Source organism: Palaemon carinicauda, chromosome 18 (genome assembly GCF_036898095.1).
Source record: "Palaemon carinicauda isolate YSFRI2023 chromosome 18, ASM3689809v2, whole genome shotgun sequence".
In the NCBI taxonomy this organism is placed as follows: domain Eukaryota; kingdom Metazoa; phylum Arthropoda; class Malacostraca; order Decapoda; family Palaemonidae; genus Palaemon; species Palaemon carinicauda.
The window spans coordinates 45233703-45256449 of record NC_090742.1 but is presented as its reverse complement, the minus strand read 5'-3'; the positions used below and the strand labels follow the sequence as shown (position 1 = coordinate 45256449).

Sequence of the window (22747 nt, the reverse complement as noted above, 5' to 3'; positions counted from 1 at the left end):
TGCCAGAAGGCATGTTCAGATTCCTGCTGATCTCCTCCTTGCGGGCTGGCAGCTAAGTCTCCTGTCCCCGGAATCTCTTCCTGGGGCGAAGCGTGGACGTTCCCCCGGGGAGCCGCGTGTTCCTGGCGAATCCTTGACGATTTCGGAATGGTCTTGGAGTCCTTGGGTTCCCTCCTGGGAGGGATACAGGATCCCAACAAAGAGGTTCGAAGAGCCCCTTCCGCACGAGACGATTCTCCTCCATGAAGAGAAGGCTCCCCCCTTGGTGCTGAGGGGAAGACTATCGCTTCACTGGACTCACCCGAGGACGGAAAAGCCTCGTCCACGGGAGAAGGAGAAAACGCTTGCGCCAGGAAAGGGGCCTTCCCGACAGACCTCCTAGGAACCAACTTCTCCCTGGGGGAAGTCGCCACGAAGTCCACTCCTCTCTTTCTCTTCAGCGTAGGTGAGGCAGCCGTTGGTTTGTTGCCCTGATCGGCGAGTGCTGGCTTCATTACCCTCACTAACGCCCGCATCAGAGGACCAAACCAAGTCTGTTGTTCCACGGACACAGAGTCCGAAATCCTCGCTGGAGGAAAAGGGATCGGGTGATCCTTCGGAGTGGACACCACTGGACCTGCCTGAAAAGGAAAGGGGGAAGAAAGACGCACTGACCTCTGAAGTGTCTTCCCTGTCCTGCACAACAGTCCTGCGTTTAGATGGAGGCGATCCAGAGCGCTGTCTGGGAACACGCGTCCCTGCTGCTGTCACTGGCTGTGAAATTCGGCGCGAACGGTGGTCGCGCAAAGGCGAACGGTCGCGTGGGCGCGCAGGCGAGCGGTCGCGTGGGCGCGCAGGCCAGCGGTCGCGCTGGCGAGCGGTCGCGCAGGCCAGCGGTCGCGCAGGCCAGCGGTCGCGCAGGCCAGCGGTCGCGCAGGCCAGCGGTCGCGCAGGCCAGCGGTCGCGCAGGCCAGCGGTCGCGCAGGCGAGCGGTCGCGCAGGCGAGCGGTCCCGCGGGCGCGCAGGCGAGTGGGGGCGAGGGCGTACAGGTGAACGAGCGCTCGGGCGAGCCGGTGAACGAATGCGTTGGCGCGATGGCGAGGGAACGCGTTGCCGCGTGGGAGAGTGAGAACGTTCTGAAGATCGCTGGCGACGTTGGTCAGGAGACCTGTAGCGCGAAGGAGAGCGATTGCGAGCAGGCGATCGGTGGTGCGCTGGCGAACGCTGGCGCGCAGGCGAGCGATGGCGGGTTGGCGCTTGGTGACGCGTTGGCGAGCGATAGCGCGTAGGTCGCGCAGGCGAACGATCGCGCGAGTGCGAGCAAGCAGAGGGCGAACCATGTCCTTCCAGAACCTCTGGGCGACGGCGCGTTGGAGAACGCATGCCCGCAGGCGAGGGGTCACGCGGACGGTCCGGAGATCGCCGATGGTCAGGTGATCGCTGACGAGCAGGCGACTGTTGAATCGTCTGTGATCGCTGGCGAGCTGGTGATCGCTGGCGAGCAAGAGGGCGACGTGTGGAATCCTGTGAAGGGACAGTCGGCGCGGCGCGTTCACGAACAGGAACAGGAAGCGCGTGGGCGAACAAGTGTCTTAGAAACACACGCTGGAGAACGCGGGCGATGTTGTGCAGGAACAAGCTGAGGATCGCGAGGGCGCTCAGGAGACTGATGGCGCGCGGGGTGCACAACAGGAACTGCAGGATATTCGGAGACCACAGGGGAGCGCTGGCGAGCAGAAGGGCGATGATCCTCAGTAGAGCGCTGACCAACAGGAGAGCGCTGACGATCAGAAGAGCGCTGACGAGCAGGAGAGCGCCTGTGCGCTAACACAGCAGAAGGGCAAGCAGGGGAACGCTGGCGCGCTCTTCAGGAACAACAGGTTGAAGGATGTCCTCAGGAGAGCGCTGGCGAGAAGAAGGGCGAACATCAGGAGAGAGCCGGCGAGCAGGAGATCGCTGACGAACAGGTGAGCGCTGACGAGTAGGAGAGCGCCTGTGCGCTAACACTGCACGTGAAAGGGAAGAATCCCTTTGCCCCGAAGGGACCGTTGCTCATCGGATGACGAGGTCATGTTGCTGAACATCTGCCCCAGAAGGTGAAGGTCTAGCAGGCGTAGGAGACCGATCCCCAGAAAGGTCTAATGAAGCTGGAGCTGCAGGCTGTTTACGGCGAAGAGAGTCCCCTTCGGAGGAAGAAGATCCAAAAAGGCGCCTCTTAACACCCTTATAAGGAGACGGGAGGCCCTTGCGACGCAGCGGACGGTGAGCCTTACGGAGAAGGCGGCCACGAGGAAGATCGTCAGGACCATCAGTCCTCCGAAGGGGAGTCTCAGTCAAAGCACTCCCCTTAGAGGGAAGCTGGACAGCAGAAGAGCCCGCAGGACTCCCTTCCCCCTTCGAAGGATGTACAGAAGGGGGAAGAGAGCCGTCAGCACCAACATCCCCAACTGCACCTGCAGAGGATTGCCCCGCCCCGTCGGAGGCCTCTGCCACCACGACGTCGACGATAGACAGAGGATCTACCTCTGCTATCACCGGCGACTGCTTAACGGCGGCCCCCAACTGGACAAGGTCAATCAGGGCAACCCTGGAGGGCAAGCCCTTAAGCCCCAGGGAAGCCCAAATCTGAAAAAGATCATCATTAGACAGAGATTCATCAATAACCTCCCCCGGAGGAGGAGGAGGAACCGCCCTGCTATGGGAGGCGACGCCCTCTCCCCCCACCCAACGTCGGGAAACAGAACTAAGGCCTGCGCTCCCACTCGGCCGACTCTCCTTAGGAGCCGAACGAGGGGGAGCTTCGGAGGAGGTTTGGGCGGCGAAAGAAGAGTCCCGAGAACCTTCCTCCTTCAAGGCAACCTCGGAAGGAGAACGGTCTCTCTTGGACTTCTTCTTACGCCGGCGGCCAAACCTCTCCCACTGGGAGGCAGGCCACTCCCTGCACTCACTACACATATTTTCCTGATCACACCGTCGGCCTCGACACTGCGGGCAAAGGGTGTGAGGATCCGTGTCCGTGGCCGACATAAAGGTACCACAAGGGCGGCCGGAAATTCCAGGGCACGTACGCATAGTAATAATAAAGGTGGTCAACTTCAAACACACACACACTGTAAAGAAAAAGCAGAAAAAAGATTAAAGGCTGTCAACGAGGACGATGGACAGACACGTCTGTTCATCGCCGGAGCCAAAAGTGAAGTGAAGCAAATCACTGGTGTGTGGGGGGGAGGGGTAGCAAGCTACCCTTCTCCTACCCCCGCTAACTAGCGCGGGGGTAATTAACCTTCGTTAAAAACTATTGGTTCGTCATTTCAGCTACGCTAAAAGGTAAACCCAATGTAAATAGCGTGGTTTGTATTTCGGCTACGGAACAAATACTCAGTACTGTATTAGGAAAAATTAAGTCATTTGGTTTAAGAATTTGAAGAAATCTTAATTTTTTCATAATCATGAAATATGGTAATATTGCCTCTCATGCAAATCATCAAATGTATGTTGATTTAAACTGATTAGATAATATCTTCATGCTTCTTTATTTTTCAGACATTGAGGCGTGAAATTGAGAGAAGATTAGACCGTGTTGCAGATATATACTACGAACCGAAGTTGTTGACTTTAGAAGTTGATAGCCATGCAAATGGAGATCTTCCACCTTATTACTTCCGAATGAAAGCAGTCGATAATATGAAATACTTGGGTAAGTTTTTTGCCAGCATATAAGAATGCTATTAAGGAATACCACAGTATGTTAATTTTGTTAATTTTCACTTGTTATTGAAGTATCAAGCCACTAAACTTACTTTGCGCCAAGTCTAAAGTATTGCATTGTGGTAGCATTTTACATGAATACTGAAGGAGCAGAAAGACAACATCTTTAACAACTAAAATCTTGTGATTACGCATGAGTGAAGGGTACCTTTCAAACTGGTTATTATCTTGTCACTCCTTCAAGCTTATTGCTCAAAGTTACTAAGAAACCCATGTTGATAGACATTCTCTCGCTTATTTTGTTCCTTCATTTAGTATTACTCTATGATATGCCTTCAAGACCAGTGCTTACTTCTCTTCTGGATTTTATGAATATCTGAAGAAGAGTCTTTAGTCATATTAACCGTTACCTCAAAGTATCTTTCTTTTCTAAGGTTATAATTACCGGTAGGTTGGTTAATTCAGGGAAATATATGGTACTCAGTCCAAGCTCTCTCCCTACATCTCTACATTTGATAAATGTATCTTTTACAGTTGCTTTTTATATAGTTTCTTAGCATTATTATTGATTTTTTAAGTAATAGATCTCAAAGAGTTGTTGTTGATGGGCACCATAGTGAGTATAGGAATGTGATATCCGGTGTTCCACAGGGTAGTGTTCTTGGCCCATTACTTTTCATACTATATACACATGACATGTGGTTTGGCCTAGAAAACAAGCTTGTTGCATATGCAGATGATGCTACTCTCTTTGCATCAATTCCATCCCCTGAATGTAGATCTAGATCTGGGGTTGGTGAATCCCTTAATAGAGATTTAGCTAAAATTAGTGCATGGTGCAAATTATGGGGTATGAAGTTGAATCCTAACAAAACTCAAAGTATGATTGTAAGTAGGTCAAGGACGATGGCTCCTCAACATCCGGATCTCAGTATTGATAATGTTTCTTTAAATTTGTATGACTCTTTTAAAATTTTAGGTGTGATTCTCAACGGCAAATTTACTTTTGAGAAACACATTAGGTCTGTGTCTTCTTCAATTGCACAAAAAATTGGCTTTTTGGGCTCAAGCCATGTCGTCCTGATGGAAGTTCCTAAGGTAGCTTCTAAAGGATATACAGTATTATATACTACAGTGATATTCCCAGAGAATTACCCTTCGGGTCCCAGAATTCTAACTCCTGGAGCGAATATCCTTAAATTTTCTCAAGGATATCGCGTATATCAGAGGACGCATTCTTGATATATCACATAGCAATCTCTACCCCAAACAGCGTTAACGCTTCGAGGGGGGACGTGGCAAAAGAATAGAAGGGGGCCGTAACAAGGTTACCCCCGTTCCCGTACTACTATTGACAACCACCCGAGCGCCATTCCCAGGATGGCGGACATTCCTAATTTTGTAGCGATTTCGCTTAGTGGTGTTCCCTGTTGATCTAACTTTTCGATCGATTTTCAAGTATTTATTATGCATTCTTCGACTTCTTTCGCCTTCGGAAAGTTGAGTATTGGGTCTTTACAATGAATAGTTTTTTAGCTTCCTTTTCACAGTGAAATTTGAGTAATTTATTGTGTTTAGAGCTAGCCTGTACCGGAGGCGCTATGAGTGCTGTCGTTCGTTGGGCATGTTATTTAGTTAGCAGAACGACCTCCCGGTTTTTAAATAGCTTCATATATCATTATTTAATTATTTTATTATGTTAGCTATTTAGGCAATATACTCTTGTAAAGATATTTACATTGTGCATATTTTTCCTTTCCATGTCGATCGTATAGTTAGAGTCTCGGTGAGTGAGGTAACCGAGATCTCGTCTCGCCTAGGTTCCTAACCTAGGCGTGTTATTATACGTTAGACACTCCCCGATTACCCTTGTGTACGGTGATTTCAATTAGGCAGAGATAGATATCTCTTTTAATTGGATGAACTTTACCCCTCTCAAAAGGGAGTTTAAGGGTAATCCCTCTTCCCTCTGAGTGTAGCCTCAGGCTACAACCTTACCGGGTCGGCCTCGAATTTTTAATTCAGGCATGACTTTCCTACGGTTTTTTCTGCCCTTCCTCCGTAACCGCGTATGCAGGTTTTTCGGGTTTTGGCCAGAATCTCAGAGTTTTTAGTCTGTGGTCGGTAGCTACCTGGCAAGTTGAATAGAATTCTTTTGCTACGTTAGGCTACCGACATAGGAGGCTAGACCTCCCTAGGCCACTCCTGAAGGGTCTGTACGATATGACCCTTCTTCCTGTGACCTAGCAGACTAGTCCTGTGTTAGTGGACCCTAGGCTGAGGAATAGATTCTTCTTATGCTTAGGGGACACTGGCACTCCAACCCCGTTTCCTTTCCTTTCGAGGTGGTGGCGAGGGTGCTACCAACCTCTTATTTGTATTAATCTATCCCTAGGCTAAGGAATAGAATTCTTTAGCCACCTGGGATAGTTCTAGTACAGGAACGGAGTTGTTAGGTGGGGCAGGACAGGCTAAGGCCGGCTCCTGCTGTACCTTTCACAGGACCCTCTTTACCTTCCCTTCTATCCCCTTATGTTGGCGATCCCGGCAACCTTACTGTTACCGGTGGGTTGCCGGGATCAACCAGACTCCCCCTCTTTCAGTTGATAGCTGCCGGCCGGCAGTCTTAACATCTGTCGGCCGGCAGTAATGACAGCTGTGAGCTGCCGGCCACTTTGGTTGCCGGCCGGCAATCATGGCTGCTGCCGGCCGGCAGTCATGGTGACTGCTGGCAGGTAACTAGGGCAGCTGCTGGACATGTTGGCTGTAAGTGGGAAGTCCCTTCTGTTTATAAAGGTTCTTCAGTTCTTTCTTGAACTGCTAGCAACAGTGGCTACTGCCGGGGTGCTGCCTACCAGGCCGGCACAGAATGGTGCCTGCTCAACCGGCAGCACGCCGACTGTACTGGTACTGCCGGCCGGCAGTACTGGCCAGCGGTGCCGGCTGGCAAGGTTTAGACAGATCCTTGCCGGCGACAGTACTGTAGCTGGATGGAAGCTTGAATTTTATATTCTCCCCTTCCATTTGAACCTTCTTTCTGGAGAAGGTAGTAATAGTAGACTTTTAGATCCCTTTTACTGTATATACAGTATATACAGTATTAGGTAGCCTGTTCTCCATGCTATCTCTTTTTCTTTTAGCTAGCAGGTTAGATGTGCTAGCATTAGCTAGCTATGCTGACGACATGCTGGCTGTACTACAGTATATGTTTATACAGGTAGTTAGTATTTTACAGTATAGGATATACTGTAAATAGAAAGCTTCTGTATATTTTATGCTAGTAGTGCTTTTCCAGTATATTTGAAAATCCTACCCAAATATTTGTGGAACCCAATCTCATATTGAAAGAATTTAATTCTTCAATATTCTGATTAGTAATTAGTCTTCAGATTACCCTGCAATATTAAAATTTTAAGGACTGGAGATTACACTCCTAACCCTTAAAGGGCAGAGCCCTTATCCTCGAGTCTCCATGATTAGGAAACTCTATGTTTTAATTTTGTAAGGGGGGTCACAGCAAATAAGTTGGGTGGGATATATACAAATATATGTTTTTCCTTTCCATACTATATATAATTATACAGTAGCCAGTATATGGCAATATAGTGCATACTGCAAATAAAAAACTACAGTATACAGTAACTATTTCTAGCATATCTTGGGTATCCTCACGTGAGCTTATGCTGCAGCCAATCTTACATTGAAGGAATAGTGTTTCTTCGTTAAGCTGACTGAGAAATCAGTCTTCCGTACCCCACAGTATTTAGTATGAAAGGGACAGTGAAGTATACACTTCCCTGTCCCTAGGGGTTAAAAAACCCCTTTTTCAGTTGGAATTCCTTCGAAAAGGAAATTCCTATCACTTAATACTGAGGGGAGGTACCAGCATTTGCTTGCAAGGGATACACAAGTATGTGTCTCCTACTATCCCTTTTAGCTTGCTATCCTAAGCTATTCTGTTAAGATATGACTTTTGATTTATTGGTTATCAGTGAGATAATCAATCGAATACTCATTTTGTTTTCCTTTCTTTACAGGAGGAACGCCAGATGTCATGTGTTGCAGTCTTCTGCAAAACTAAGAGTAAGTGTTTTTACGGACATAATGCATGCAGGTTTCATGCCCCCTGCAATATTATTTCCGAACACCTGCAGTATTGGAACCCGCAGGCCTGCAAAGTATGTCGGGGCCCTATTGTCCGAAGGTTTCAAGAATCCCAAGTCGGTGGAGACTAGGGATGCAGCTCGTTTCAAACAACGCAACTGGGTGAGAGGCTTTCAGAAAATCTCTCCGGGACCTTACCTGCCTAATGACAAGATGCGTAGGTTACTATTTCCAACAGCGAGTAAGGAAATAGTGGTATCCCAGACACGAGGTACATTTCCCGATGGCCAGATAACCTTCGGGAAGGAGGGCAAAAAGCGCCCACGGGAAGAAGGGGAGAATGTCGGGTTGGAGTTGTCTCCATCCCAACTGGCTCATGAGCCAACGACATTGATATCTCCGCCTTCTAACCCTCTTTTAGATAGAATGAACCAGTTATGGGCCCAAGTTAAGAATCTAGTAGAAAATTTGTGCAGAGCACAAAGCAGGAAGCGAAAAGCAAGGTAGAGCTTGGTAAAGCTCCACTTGTCGCTCCTAAAGGGTCGTACAAAAGACTCGTAGATCAAGACCTTCTGACATGCTCCACAACCAATCCCTGGAGGTTTGCGGAGCTAATGCCGATTTTAAACGGCAAACTCTACATCTCGGAGAAGATGGGTGCTGTTCCTTTGGACAAAATCCAGTTCTGGCCAAGCTTTGACGCTTTCCCGAACTGTTTCATTAGACTGAAGGATGAACCAACATCAGAAAAAGGAATGGAATCAAAGGAGGTTATGATTCTCGACAATGATAAAGCACAGGCTATTCTATCAAGCTGCATAGATAAGGCGGGTTACTCGGTGTCGAAGGTATCCACACCGGGTAACAAGCACTCTTCCTTCCTTGCTCCTGCTTCAATTTCATTCCCCTTTACGGAGAAGGCTTTCAGATATGTCACTGAGGCAATAGAGACAGGTAAACCGTGTCCTACACTCAAAGAGAGCGAGCTTCTGTCACTAGCATTTCCCAGACAGGAGAAGAACTGGAAGGAGGCCCATTTCACCTTTTCAGTAGGAAGACTTGAGGCGGATATCGCCAGTCGACAATTTAAAGAAAATCTTCCAAAATTATCTGAGTTTCTCTTACAGGGCGAACAAGAAACAAAGAAGAGACTTGCAGCCTCCTTATCTCTACAGAACTACATAGAGTTCTGTTCGGCTCATCAAGATACCCCAGACATGCTTAAGGTTTTAGCCAAAATTCATATGGCTACTTTGGTAAAAGATCTTTATGCCTTTATAAAGGCTAGAAGATCATGTAGGGAGTTTGTGTTAGCTAACGCAACAGCGAAACACGATACAAGAAAACTAATATCTTCCAACATCTTGGGTAAAGACCTCTTTCCTGATGAGGTAGTTTTCTTTCCTGATGAGGTAGTCAAGGAAGCGATTAAGAACACCTCTACGGAGAAAGTAGGACTTCTCCAAAAGTGGGGCATCCTTTCAAAAAGAGAATCTTCTAAGGTTGTGGGTCCCCAACCTAAAAGGAAGATCGAGAGGTCTGGACATCCATTTCGAGCGGTTCAACAACGATCCAGTTGTACTTACCGAGACATCACAGACAGATGGTCGAAAAAAGATTCCTACTGATCAGTCGAAGCATAGGAATGCTTCTAGTAGGAGGGAGATTCCTTTAGGATCGCTGGACCTTCGATCCTTGGGTCCATGGCCTAATCAAGATGGGACTAAGTTGACAGGTGGAGATATCTCTACCACCATTTCCTCTACTCCTCCGATTATCCAAAACCCTCCTGGAGGAGTTTACCTGAGAGCTCTAGAGCATACAGGTGGTAAGGAAACTTTAGTCCACCGAATTCCAGGGAAGGCCGTTGTTTGTTTACGAGAAGGACTCAAGAAAATTCAGTCATTCAGGACTTATCGCCACTCAACAAGTCCAAATGAAACAACGAGTCCAGGAGGTTTATCCTCCTGAAGATAAGGACCCCGCTGCAGAAAAGGGTGCTTATAGTCTTACCAGACCTGAAAGTCGTCTATCGGCAGCTTCCAGTCAATCACCCTTTCCCCTCCTATCTAAGATTCAGGTTACACAAAGTAACGCACTTCCTAGGGAAGATACTCGTCAGACTAGACAGAGTCCTAGCTGCCTTCATGAAATTGGCAGACACAGTCATGCAATATTTAAGCCTAAGAAAGGTTCAGGCAACATTGTTCCTGGACAAGAGGCTGGGGTGGGCAGCACCCAAGCTGGCTGATCTATGAACATCCGTAGAAATGATCCGGTCCCCGGAACATCGTGGATGAAAGATAAATTTCAGATTCCCAAAACGAGAACTGGGAGGAACCTTGTTCTCTCTCCAGTTTGCAATAAAGGTAGGCCCTGTGCTAGGAGCACGGCGGCAAGATGCGCTGGGAACCTGGAAAAAACAAGCATCAAACGCTCGAAGAGGCCTAAAAAAGACCGATAGCGGTCCTTCCTTAATCGCTTCCCTAACAAAGGTCAAAGCCCGAAAATCCCAAGACCATGTTGGTCCAGTCATGAGTAGGGAAACTCTCTCCAAGCAGATCAGATTGTCTACAGCTGATCTGGGACTCCGAAGCGATAACGAGACACTGCAATCGACGATGCTAGGAAACGTCTCATACAGTTTAAGTGTAGTTAACCATCCCTTACCTAAAGGGATGGCACCTGTCAGCAGTTCACATACAACCAATCCGCAATGTGATAGTGGATGCTCTACTCAGGCTCAGGCCGATAGAGTTAGAATGGTCCACGGACGCAGACCTATTCTCTCCCAAATGGGAACAAGTCCCCGAACTGCAATCCGACCTCTTCATTACAAGCGCTGTCAAGGAACTGCCTTGATATGTAGCCCCATACGAGGATCCTCTAATTTAAATGATAAACATCTTGTCTCTGAAATGGAAGGGATAGACTTAGGATTTCCAGTTCATCCCGTCCAATTACCTGCTAAGAGTGCTCAACATGCTGAGATCCTTCCAGGCGGGACATCTCCAGAAGGTTCAGAGATTAGTTGCCTTCAATTTATTATAGAGAACCCAAACCCTTCATTGCATGATTTTCTTGCCCTAGCGGTTAAGAAAAGATTTGGGATCTCTAAAGGCAATATAGAATTCTTAGAGGAATACAAGTCTAAGTCAATTAGAAGACAATATGAGTCATCATGGAAAAAGTGGGTTGCTTTCGTAAAAGTAAAAGGACCGAGAGAGATTTCAATGAACTTCTGCATGTCCTTCTTTATCCATCTTCATAACCAGGGCTTGGCGGCCAACACGATAACTTCGTGCAAGTCAGCCTTGACTAGACCTCTTCTATATGCCTTTCAAGTAGACTTGGCGAATGAGATCTTTAATAAGATCCCGAAGGCATGTGCGAGGCTTAGGCCTGCTGCACCTCCAAAGCCCATCTCTTGGTCTTTGGACAAGGTCCTACATTATGCCTCATCCTTGAACAATGAAGATTGTTCGCTTAAGGATCTAACCCAAAAGGTTATTTTTCTGTTCGCTATAGCCTTAGGGGCTAGAGTTAGTGAAATAGTGGCCCTCTCTAGGGATGAGGGCCACATTCAGTTCTCAGAAACAGGTGAACTGAATCTCTTCCCTGATCCATCCTTTCTCGCTAAGAATGAGCTACCCACCAAAAGGTGGGGTCCCTGGAGAATCTGCCCTCTGAAGGAAGATGTCTCTCTATGTTCGGTAGAGTGTCTAAAGGTCTATCTTCGTAGAACTTCAGACTTCAGGGGAGGACAGCTTTTTAAAGGAGAAACCTCTGGATCAAATTTATCCCTAAAACAACTGAGGGCGAAGCTCACCTACTTTATTAGTAGAGCGGATCCTAACAGTACTCCCGCAGGTCATGATCCGAGAAAGATTGCTTCATCACTGAACTTCTTTCAGTATATGGACTTTGAGCGTCTTCGTTCATACACTGGATGGAAATCATCCAGAGTGTTTTACAAACACTATGCGAAACAGGTACATGAACTGAAATGAAACACTATGTAGTGGCGGCAGGTAGCGTATTAAAACCTGCCCCCTAATTACTGTTATAGACACTCAATGGTTTGGTCTTCAAATGTACTCGCACATATACTGGGTGAGAATCATCAACAGTGTTCTACAAACACTATGCTAATCAAGTCCATGATCTGAAGCAGTATGTGGTGACGTCGGGTAGAATACTTAACCCGCCGTCTAATTCTACGATGAACAGCTAATTGACTGGGACTGTCAATTAAAGGGAAAAGAGGTCATCCCTCTTAGGGTGTGACCTCCTTTGATCAAGTGTTACCATGGTGACACTAGCTCTGTTCAAAATCCCAGGTGTGGAATTATATAGATGGCACTAGTGCCGTTGTACGTAGTACACAGTGCCGATAAAAGTAACCAGTACAGGTATTTTGAAGGGAATTTGTCTTTAATTCTCTTCAATATGAGAGTGGCACTCATCATTTCTTGCTTCCCAAGAAAGAAAGATAATCTCTGTACAGGTTACATGTATAGTTCCATTATCATGCTACATTCATTTTACTTACTAGTAAACGTCTATTAGAATGTAATTGCGTCCTAACTCGCCCGACAATTGCATGTTTATAGTCCAGAGTATGTACTTTTATATATTTGTATGCTCACAAACAATGGAATTAAGAAACACTGTTAAGTATTTGGTAATTTTCACAAACTACGAGACGGTTTGTTCATCTGGTGTATTCTTATGTTTGTCCATACAATGTATGCTTACCTTGAGACCCCCCTTTCTACCGTCTAGAATGACTCTTCCCTGTAGGGGGCAGGAAGCACTAACATCGGAGATGATTAGTGATAATGACGGATAACGGTAACGTCATTTGTCTCGATTGATCCAAATGATCATAGAAAGGTTGTCCCAAGGTTAAGGCACTGATGAAAATCCACAGATACATTAATGCTCTGGTATACTTCCATCAGGACAACATGGCTTGAGCCCAAAAAACGGATTTTGAGCGAAGCGAAAAATCTATTTGTTCCAACACGAATACTTACCTCAAACTACTTTCTTAGGAGTTACCTGTAATCTCCTCTCTACCGACCAGAGTTTTGTGTAGTATACCCTATACCTGTTTTCTATGGAGGGCTAACCCGGGAGTGAGAGAACGTGCCCCGAGGGTAGCCTTTGAGCTAGGTCGAGGTCCGCTTGGGTCTCGTGAGCCAGTAAGTTCTCTGGTCGCGACGTGATACCATACGTCGCTCTCGTCTCTCTCGACCCTTTGTGTCCGCCTCGTGTGTCCCGCGTGGTTACCGCGTGGTAGCTTTGTGCTTATTCCTTGTGTTCTTGTGTGTTCACTACCCTTCCTTGTGCTTCCCAAGTGTATCCCTTTGATTCCCTTCGTTCCTGTGTCTTGTGGTTGTGTGCTATGGAGCAAATCCACCGTTGTCCTGGGCCTAGAGCCGGAAAGTCGTGTGGAGCGTTCCTCTCCAAGCCCGAAGTGGACCCTCACTCCCTTTGCTCTTCCTGTACGGACAGGATGTGCTCGCCATCGGATACGTGCTTTGAGTGTGTTGGTTGGAGTGAGATTCAGTGGGTGCGATACGGCACGAAGAAAAAGAAGTCGTCGAAACGTTCGCCCAGAAAATCTAGCGTCTCTTCGCCGCTACCGTCACCCAGTGGACGGTTTGACGGGGCTTCTGTCTCGCCTTCCCCTACCCAGAGTAGGGGACGAGGTAAGTCCGTTGCGGGGAAAGAGCCGAGGGTTCTTCCCCAGGAGTCTAGTGTGTGTGAAGTGGGGGTTGCGGGGACTTCTCAGGCTAGTGGGGAGCCTGGTAGTGCTGTGTCGGGGGGTTCTGGAGACTCTGCCCTTGTGCTTGGGGGGCACGTTTCCTCCGACGACCCCTTATGGTGTAGTAATGTTGTACCTGTTTCTTCGCCCCCTTCGTGGGCCTGTGTTTCAGGTTCTTCGGCAGGTGGCGTCACCCAGGGTAAGTTAGACTCCACAGTAAGTGACTCCTTCGGGTGGAAGCTCCCTAAAACGCCAGGTAGGTCCCCTATGCGGATGGAAGAGGGCCTGGATACCTGGTTCCCTAGTGTAGGGCATCAACCCTCTTTTCTAGCTCCTCTGACGACGGTCCAAGAAACCTTCCTGCAACCCTCTACCTCGGGTACGCAGCGAGTCGCGAAGCCCTCCGTAGCCCCCGCTTCTGCCCGTCGTGCGGGTGGTAAAGTTTGGTCAGGCTCTTCGGATGGTGGGGCTTCATTCTCTTCAGAAGAAGAAACCAGGAGGAGACATCGGCGCCGGAGGGAGCGGTCCAGGAGCAGGCGTTCCCGCTCAAGATCCCATTCGAGGTTCAGCAAGAGACGGTCCCGCTCTCCACGGAGGAAACACAGGAGGAGTAGGTCCCCCGATGGTGATTGAGTCTTCGTTCCCCGTAAGTCTGAGTTACAGTGTTCCCCGGACCGGCAATCCAGGGATTTCTCGCCACGGAGGCCATCCTCCAGGTGTAGATATGACCCTCGCAAGGAGAAATGCGAGAAGGCTTCTTCAGGCAGGCGTAAAGCCGCGAAGCTTCCGGTTCACCCCGCCCAGCGGGGGGAACCGTGCTTCCTTACGGGCAGCCTGGCCGAATCAGCCCAGCTGGTTCGGCCCTCGGACTTTAAGGAACGGTTCCCTCCGTCGGGTCAGCCCAGGGGATCAGCGTCCTCGTCCCCCAGAGAGAATGCACGAACGGTAGTCCTCGCCGGCACGGCGATGCCAGCTCTGACCCCCGAACCTGGTGCGGAGGTTTCCGCCGGCGAAGACCAGTACCTCCGCAGGGGAGTGCCTGTTGTGCCAGAACCAAAGCGCCCAGTGGGAGTGCCCGGTGACCCGGCTCCTCGGGATCAGGCCGAAGGTTCTGCTGACGGTAGGGAAGGTTCCCCGACCGAGGACTCGGCCTATCGGAAAGTTATAGGCCTGATCCGAAGGCATCATAGAATTGAAGAGCCGGTTACAACCGATGAGGACTACTGGAGGTCCAGCCTTACCCGCTTGATGCAGGCACCCGTCCAACAGAAAACCTCCCTGGCCCTACCTGTGGCCCGAGATCTCGTCCTGGGACGGACTCACGTCGATAGAGTTGTGGCAGGCAATGCCGAAGCTCCCAAAACGCAGAGCTCTTCGAAGTTGCTCCAGGGGCTCAAGACACAGAGCAGGGTTTATGTGCCAGAGGGACAACGACCGGGAGCCTGCAAGGTGGAGCCTGCCCTCGACGTTCTGGGACAGGGTGCCTCGGAGGACAGAGCCTCTTCAGCCCCGATTTGTTTTTCACAGTCAGAGGCTGCGATGATGGAGGAGATGTCGAAAGACCTAGTTCACGTCTCCTCTTGGTTGGACTGGTGGGCTTCCACACTGGTAGGTGTGCAAGCCACATATGACCTGACGGACCCAGAACAGCAAAGCCTCCTGAGGGAGCTTATCATCTCCAGGGGCAAGACCCTGAAGTTCCTCACGTACCAGTCCCTCGCCCTGTCAGCGAATTGGGTTCTTTGCAAAAGGGACACCATTCTGGCGAAGGTTTCCCGGAAGGTCCCAGACAGAGAGGCGAGGGCCATGAGGAGCCTTCCTGTGTGGGGTGACTCCTTGTTCCCTTTGAAGGAGCTAGAGGAGATCATGGAAAAGGTGGCTAAGAGAAAAGAAGTGAACGCTCCCAGGCCTCCACCGGTAAGGAGGCCCCCCTACAAGAGGTCAGCCTCAGACGGTCCCTCTACTTCTCAGGCCCCGCCTAACCTGACGAGGAGAGAAGCCCCTTCTTCCTCGTGGGCCTCAGCGCCTCAGCCCCCCCGTAGAGGAGCTCCAGCAGCGTCAGCCTCGTTTAGGACAGGTTATTCTGCCTCCAGGAGAGGCCGTTCAGGCCGCTCCTCCAGGAGGAGGTAGAGTGGGAGGCCCCCTACTCCTGCCCAAGCCTCAGGTTGGGGGATGCCTCAGACTACATTGGCAAGCATGGAAGGCTCACGGAGCAGAGCCCTGGTCAGTGTCCGTACTGAAGGAGGGTTACAGGTTACCGTTCTTGACAGAACCCCCCCCTTTAATTCCGGCCAGCCTGTCAGAGTGGTTGGCACCCAAGGACCCGTTGAAGAGGGCTGCCCTTCAAGAAGAGGTGTCCACGATGTTGGAAAAGGGCGCCATGGAGGAGATCCTGCACCCAGGGCCAGGTTTCTACAGCCGCCTGTTCCTGGTAGAAAAGGCGACGGGGGGGTGGAGACCGGTGATAGACCTGTCAGCTCTCAACAAGTTTGTGCGAAAGACAGATTTCAAAATGGACACTCCGAAGTCAGTCTTGCTGTCCTTGAGGGAGAAAGACTACATGATGACCATAGACCTCAAGGACGCATACTTCCAAATCCCGGTCCACCCCTCAAGTCAGAAGTTTCTCCGGGTGAAATGGGGTACCCAGATCCTGCAATTCAAGACCCTCTGCTTCGGCTTGTCGACAGCTCCCCAGGTATTCACGAGAGTCTTCACGACAGTCTCGGTGTGGGCTCACGAGCGAGGCATTCGCCTCATCCGGTACCTGGACGACTGGTTGCTTCTTTTCTCCTCGGAGGACGTTTTGAAGGAGCAGGGTATAAAACTTCTCCAGTTTTGCAAGGGTCTGGGTATCATGATCAACCCAGAAAAATCGAACCTATCTCCCTCCATCAGAATGACCTATTTGGGGATGACACTGGATTCCCTACTAGTGAAAGCTTTCCCGTCGGAGGAGAGGATAAGCAATCTGATGAAGATCCTTCTTCCTTTCCTGTCGGGGCAACCCAGGAGGGCGAAGGACTGGCAAAGGCTAATAGGTCATCTGGTGTTGTTGGAGAAACTGGTTCCCCAGGGGAGACTCAGACTCAGAGCCGTCCAATGGAACCTGAAGAGCTTCTGGAACCAACTGGACTCGCCCCAGAAATTAATCCCAGTCCTACCAAACATAATACCCTCCCTGGAATGGTGGCATTGCCGGTCGAACTCGCTCAAGGTGATGCCCTTCGCGACCGACCTTCCCGAGTTGCTTCTATTCACAGACGCCTCCAACCAGGGATGGGGAGCCCATCTCCTCAACGGGACGGCGAGAGGAACCTGGATGGACGGGGAGAAAGGCCTACACATCAATGTCCTAGAGTTGAAGGCAGTCCAGAAAGCTTGCCTGCACTTCGTCGATCTACTAAGGGGAAACACTGTGGCGTTGATGTGCGACAACGCCACACTGGTAGCGTACATAAAGAAGCAGGGAGGCTTGAAATCAAGGGAGTTGTGCGATCTCGCCCTAGAGATCCTAGATTGGGCAGAAGCGAACCAGGTAGTGTTATTGGCAAGGTTCATCCCCGGGAAAAAGAACGTTCTAGCCGACGGTCTCAGCAGGGTGGGTCAGATAGTAGGAACAGAATGGTCCCTCCTCCCAGAAGTAGCCAGGCTCATCATTCAACGTTGGGGTTCCCCGATGATGGACCTCTTTGCAACCAAGCTGAACGCGCAACTTCCCGTGTATTGTTCTCCTGTCCCAGACCCAAAGGCAGCCTTGGAGGATGCCTTTCAGCACAAGTGGGACAACCTAGACGTGTACGCTTTTCCCCCCTTCACGTTGATCAGGCAAGTACTCAACAGAGTAAGGGCTGCCCGGAACTTAAGGATGACTTTGGTAGCGCCCTGGTGGCCGGAGAGAGAGTGGTTCGCAGACCTAAAAGACCTGACGAGCCATCCTCCGTGGCCACTCCCCGACAGGTCAGATCTTCTACAACAGCCGCACTTTCTCAGGTTCCACGACAACCCACAGTCTCTACGCCTTCACGCCTGGAGACTATCGAGCGACTCCTGAAGAAGGAAGGATATTCGTCAGGAACGGCTAAGAGGATGTCGCGATACCTGAGAAGGTCGTCGGCAGCGGTCTACCAAGCGAAGTGGGCCTCTTTCACGAAGTGGTGCGCTTCGAAGCGCATAAAACCCCTCAAAGCCTCGGTCCCAGACATCGCAGACTTTCTAGTATATCTCAGGGACGAGATAGGGATGTCAATCCCAGCTATAAAAGGAGTAAGAGCAGCCTTGGGTCAAGTCTTCCTTCTGAAGGGCATCGACCTGGGTTCCTCTAGACACATCTCTATGCTTGTCAGGAGTTTTGAACAGTCCTGCCCCCCGCAAACTGTTAGGGTGCCTCAGTGGGACTTAGCTAGGGTCCTGAAGATGTTAAGTAGCCCTCCCTTCGAACCAATGAAGGATATTGTAGACAGGGATCTCACTCTCAAGACAGTCTTTTTGTTGGCCTTGGCCTCTGCGAAAAGGGTAGGTGAGATCCATGGGCTGTCTTATGACGTCTCTATTCGAAGGGGTGGAAAGAGATCTCTTTCAAGTTCGTCCCTTCGTTCGTGGCAAAAACCCAGAACCCAGCAGTCTGGGATCCTAAATTCGAGGGGTTCTCTCTACCAGCTATTCCTAGGACTGGGAATCCTGAGGATTTGAGGTTATGCCCTGTCCGTGCCATTAGAAAATACCTTGAGAGGACTGCACATCTCTGGCCAGGCATCAAGAGCCTTTTCGTCTCCACAGGTGTTACAAAGAAGCAGGTATCGAAGAATACCATTTCCTTTTGGTTGAGACAAGTTATTGCCAGGGCCTACAAGGAGGAGGGCCTGGCCTTGCCAGGCACTCCCAAGCCCCATGACATCAGAGGTCTGAGCACTTCCTTAGCCTTTGAGAAGAACATGGCAGTGGGCCAGATCCTTCGAGCGGGCACCTGGTCGAACCAGTCAACCTTTACTGCCCATTACCTCAAGGACTACTCAAGAAGGTCCTTAGACGGGTTCTCCATTGGGACAGTCATCTCCGCGCTCCAAGTGATTTAACGGTAAAGCCCCAGGCTCAATCGTGGATAGCAAAACTAGGAGACACAGGTCCGTTCCTTTTCACCCTAATCCCCGTTTCCTACCCCTATCGGAGATAACCACACTTATGTAACCATTGAAGAACACGTCTCTGCAACTGCATTACTGGACTCAGCATCAGAAGAATTTTTCAAAGGGTGAGTACTTAGACACTAACGTGAGCTCTTTGTGTAGTTGCCCTACCGTCCGTTTTCCCAGTTTGTTTTTGTCTTAAAACCTAGTTCATATCTAGGCTTCTTGGCGTCCGCTTGCTGGGTCTGAAGGTCAGGAAGTCACTCCCACCTCCTAAAGTGTAAGTCTCCTAAGAAAGTAGTTCGAGGTAAGTATTCGTGTTGGAACAAATCAAAAATTTTAAGTAATTTTTATTTTTCCTAACATACTTACCGAGAACTACTTTCGGGTAATGGCCCTCCCTACCTTCCCCGAGTGCCTTTCTGCCCTTGCAGGGACTTTTTGCAACATCCGAGGAACTTACTGGCTCACGAGACCCAAGCGCACCTCGACCTAGCTCAAAGGCTACTCTCAGGGCACGTTCTCTCACTCCCGGGTTAGCCCTCCATAGAAAACGGGTATAGGGTATACTACACAAAACTCTGGTCGGTAGAGAGGAGATTACAGGTAACTCCTAAGAAAGTAGTTCTCGGTAAGTATGTTAGGAAAAATAAAAATTACTTAAAATTTTTTATTTTGGGGTGAGATCGCCATGTCGTCCTGATGGACCCACCCTTCTTTCTTAAAAGAAAAGATCTTCACAGTTCCCTCCCTGACAGACTGTATCTGTAGCTCCGCGCTCAATGCTACAAGGAATGTCCGCCATCCTGGGAATGGCGCTAGGGTGGTTGTCAATAGTAGTACGGGAAAGGGGGTAACCTTGTTACGGCCCCCTTCTATTCTTTTGCCACGTCCCCCCTCGAAGCGTTAACGCTGTTTGGGGCAGAGATTGCTATGTGATGTGTCAAGAATGCTCCTCTGATATACGCGATATCCTTGAGAAAATTTAAGGATATTCGCTCCAGGAGTTAGAATTCTGGGACCCGAAGGGTAATTCTCTGGGAATATCACTGTAGTATATAATATATCCTTTAGAAGCTACCTTAGGAACTTCCATCAGGACAACATGGCCATCTCACCCAAAAATAGATTTTTCGCTTCGCTCAAAATCCGTTTATTGAGAGTCTTACAAGATTTTTGGTGATCAATCTATTCTGAAGAAGTGTTTTAATTCTTTCATTCTACCCTGTTTTGAGCATTGTTCTCCTGTCTAGTGTTCAGCTGCTGATTCTCATCTTAATTTGTTGAACAGAAACTTACAGTCTTTCAAATTTCTTATTCCTGATCTCTGGCACCATTGTTCAATTAGTTCATTATGCATGTTGCATAAGATTTTTCATAACTCTGGCCATCCTTTACATTCAGATCTCCCTGGACAATTCTATCCTGGTCGTAATACTAGGCAGGCAGTTAATTCTAATAGCCAGGCCTTCTCCATCATGAGGCTCAATACTATACAGTATTCTAGAAGTTTTATTCCAGCTGTTACCAAGTTGTGGAATGATCTTCCTAATCGGGTAGTTGAATCAGAAGAACTTCAAAAGTTCAAAGTTGGAGCAAATGTTTTTATGTTGACTAGGCTGACATATCTGTTTTTGACGTTGTTAATAGTTTATATAGGACATATCTGTGTTGAAGCTGTTACTGTTTTTAGAATGATATATTGTTAATTTATTCTCATCATTTATTTATTTCCTTATTTCATTTCCTCACTGGGCTATTTTTCCCTGTTGGAGCCCTTGGGCTTATAGCATCTTGCTTTTCCAACTAGGGTTGTAGCTTGGTTAGTAATAATAATAATAGTAATAATATAAAGTATTCTCATTTACTGGTATGCTAACATAAGGGACCTCATCTAAAAGTTATTTATTGTAGTGGGAGAGAGAATTTCACACCATAATGGTGGAACTTATGGCTGTTTAAATTTCAAAATGAACCTTTAAAAGATAAATTGACAAGAAAAAGAATCAGTCTAACAATGGAAAATCCCAATTCAGTCATAAAGCTTTAAAGCCAAAAGAGCATGAGGTTAGTGTGTCTTTGAAAGGACATTCTTAATGCTTTATTGGGTTATAACCAAAGATAAAGATGTTTTGAGGTTCATGCAAGAGAAATGTTTTGTAGTTATAGGTGCCTTCAAGTAAGAGCAACTGGTCTTAACATTATCATGTTCCTATCATACAAACATATATAGGTAATCTGGCAGACATGAATCTTAATTTATTATTCATTGCTGGGCCTGGTCTTAACCAACTTGACTGAAGATCAATATCATTTGATCACTCTCGGGAGAATTTTGAGAGAATTCTTAATTCTTTTGCTTTCTTAAGGAAGTCTCCAAAACTGCTAAATCATTTTTAGAAAAATGAGATACCTCATCATCAAGCAATTTTTTCTAAAGTCAGACTTTATCTTGGAATTGTATTTTTTAAATATTTAACTTAGCCGGTGAATATATAATAGCTGCAACTCTGTTGCTCGACAGACACATACATAAAAAACTCGCGAGCGATCGCTATGCAGGTTGCGGGTGTGCCCACCAGCGCCAACTGTCGGCCAGATACCACTCTCGGATGTAAACAAAACCTTCAATTTCTTCTCTGTCGACGTGTCGACAAGACGTACTTTTACTCGCTGTAGAACCTGGAGTTTTCTCAACATATTTGGTGAAGTACTTCATTTTGGTTTGAGCTTTCGCAGTGCAGGTGTTTTATCTTCATCTTAAATCTTGAACTCGTTTTTGGATAGATTTGATTTTTGATGACAAAGAGAGTATGGACTTTCTTTGACTTTTAAATGGCCGACCCTTCCCTTAGACGGAAGTGTGTTTAGGCTTTTAGCAATTATCTTATCACGTTATAATTTAATTATAGATTTTCCTCTTATATATTTTATATCTCACCGCCTTTATTAGGCCTCTTCGATTAACTTTCCATTTATAATAAACATAAAAATAAATTTTTAATGATTTGTTTATATGCGACCTTTCCTGAGAGTAGGTGGTCCTAACTTGGAAACCGAAGTTAAACAACGTTGAGCCCTTTCAATCGTAAATAGCTTTTAAAGAGCTAATGATTTAAAACTTTTTAAATGAATATTTTTTAATAGATATTTTATGAAAGATTTTCTTTGAATAGTCTTCGTACTGTTTCAAAGATGAACTAACGTTTAGTTTATTTATGCTACGCAGTTTGCGCTCTATCGTTATGATAGAGAGAGAGAGTATCACGGTTTCACTTTGCAGAAAGAGTAAATCGATTCTGACGTTTTGTTCATTCTTCTTTCAAAGCTTAAATGTTTTAAATTCTATTTTAAAGGAACTTTTTAATTGAAAAACCTTTCAGTTTTTTCCTTTGGTCAAATAACATGTTTTTTTTGACGAAACGTAAGTGGGCTCTTCTCTTAGGTGCGAAATCAAGAGAGAGAGAGAGAGAGATAGAGACGGAGGGAGAGAGAGGAGAGAAAACGTTCCGTTCAAGCGGGTAACGTTGTTCTCGAGTTACTCTCGTCCCTAGTCTCTGTACGGGGAGAAAGGATAAAACGTTTTTAGTTTTTTATTCTCGTCCCCAGGCAATGTACGGTGAGAGATTGAAAACGTAGTTTTGAATGAACTAGTGTTTAGTCTCTTCCCCTGCCACTGAATTTTTTATCTTAAAATTGTTTACTGTTTTTTGCTGGTATTAATGTGCTTGCATTATACGACTGATTTCGCAATTACTACCTTTTGATGAGGGTAGAATTGCGTGCTTCAGGTAGAAATCAGTAGAAGTTTCGATTTCAGTGAAATAAGTGCAAAACAGAAAATCGTAGTGATAAAGTGATATTGCTCAAAGTGTTATCAGTGTTGCGACCGAGGGTTCGTCTGTTCGTGCCTGTCGTTCGCCTAGTCCGGGACCTCTTGCAAGCTCCCAAGCCCAGGGGAGAAGTAATGTCGTACGACTTATGGGTTCGAGAGGCCTTGATCAGCGAACAGACGTTCCCTCTATGGTATCGGGTGTATCTTACCAAGATCACCCCT

At 47.8% G+C, this 22747-nt stretch overlaps 1 protein-coding gene across 1 annotated transcript in view; it reads left to right on the top strand.

The window, feature by feature from the left end:
• Positions 1-22747, top strand: part of LOC137657811 (protein C1orf43 homolog) — a 127964-nt gene that overhangs the window by 53869 nt on the left and 51348 nt on the right. Inside the window, exon 3 of the mRNA XM_068392339.1 lies at positions 3523-3676. Coding sequence (XP_068248440.1) covers positions 3523-3676 — 154 coding nt within the window. The remainder of the gene's footprint in view (positions 1-3522; positions 3677-22747) is intronic.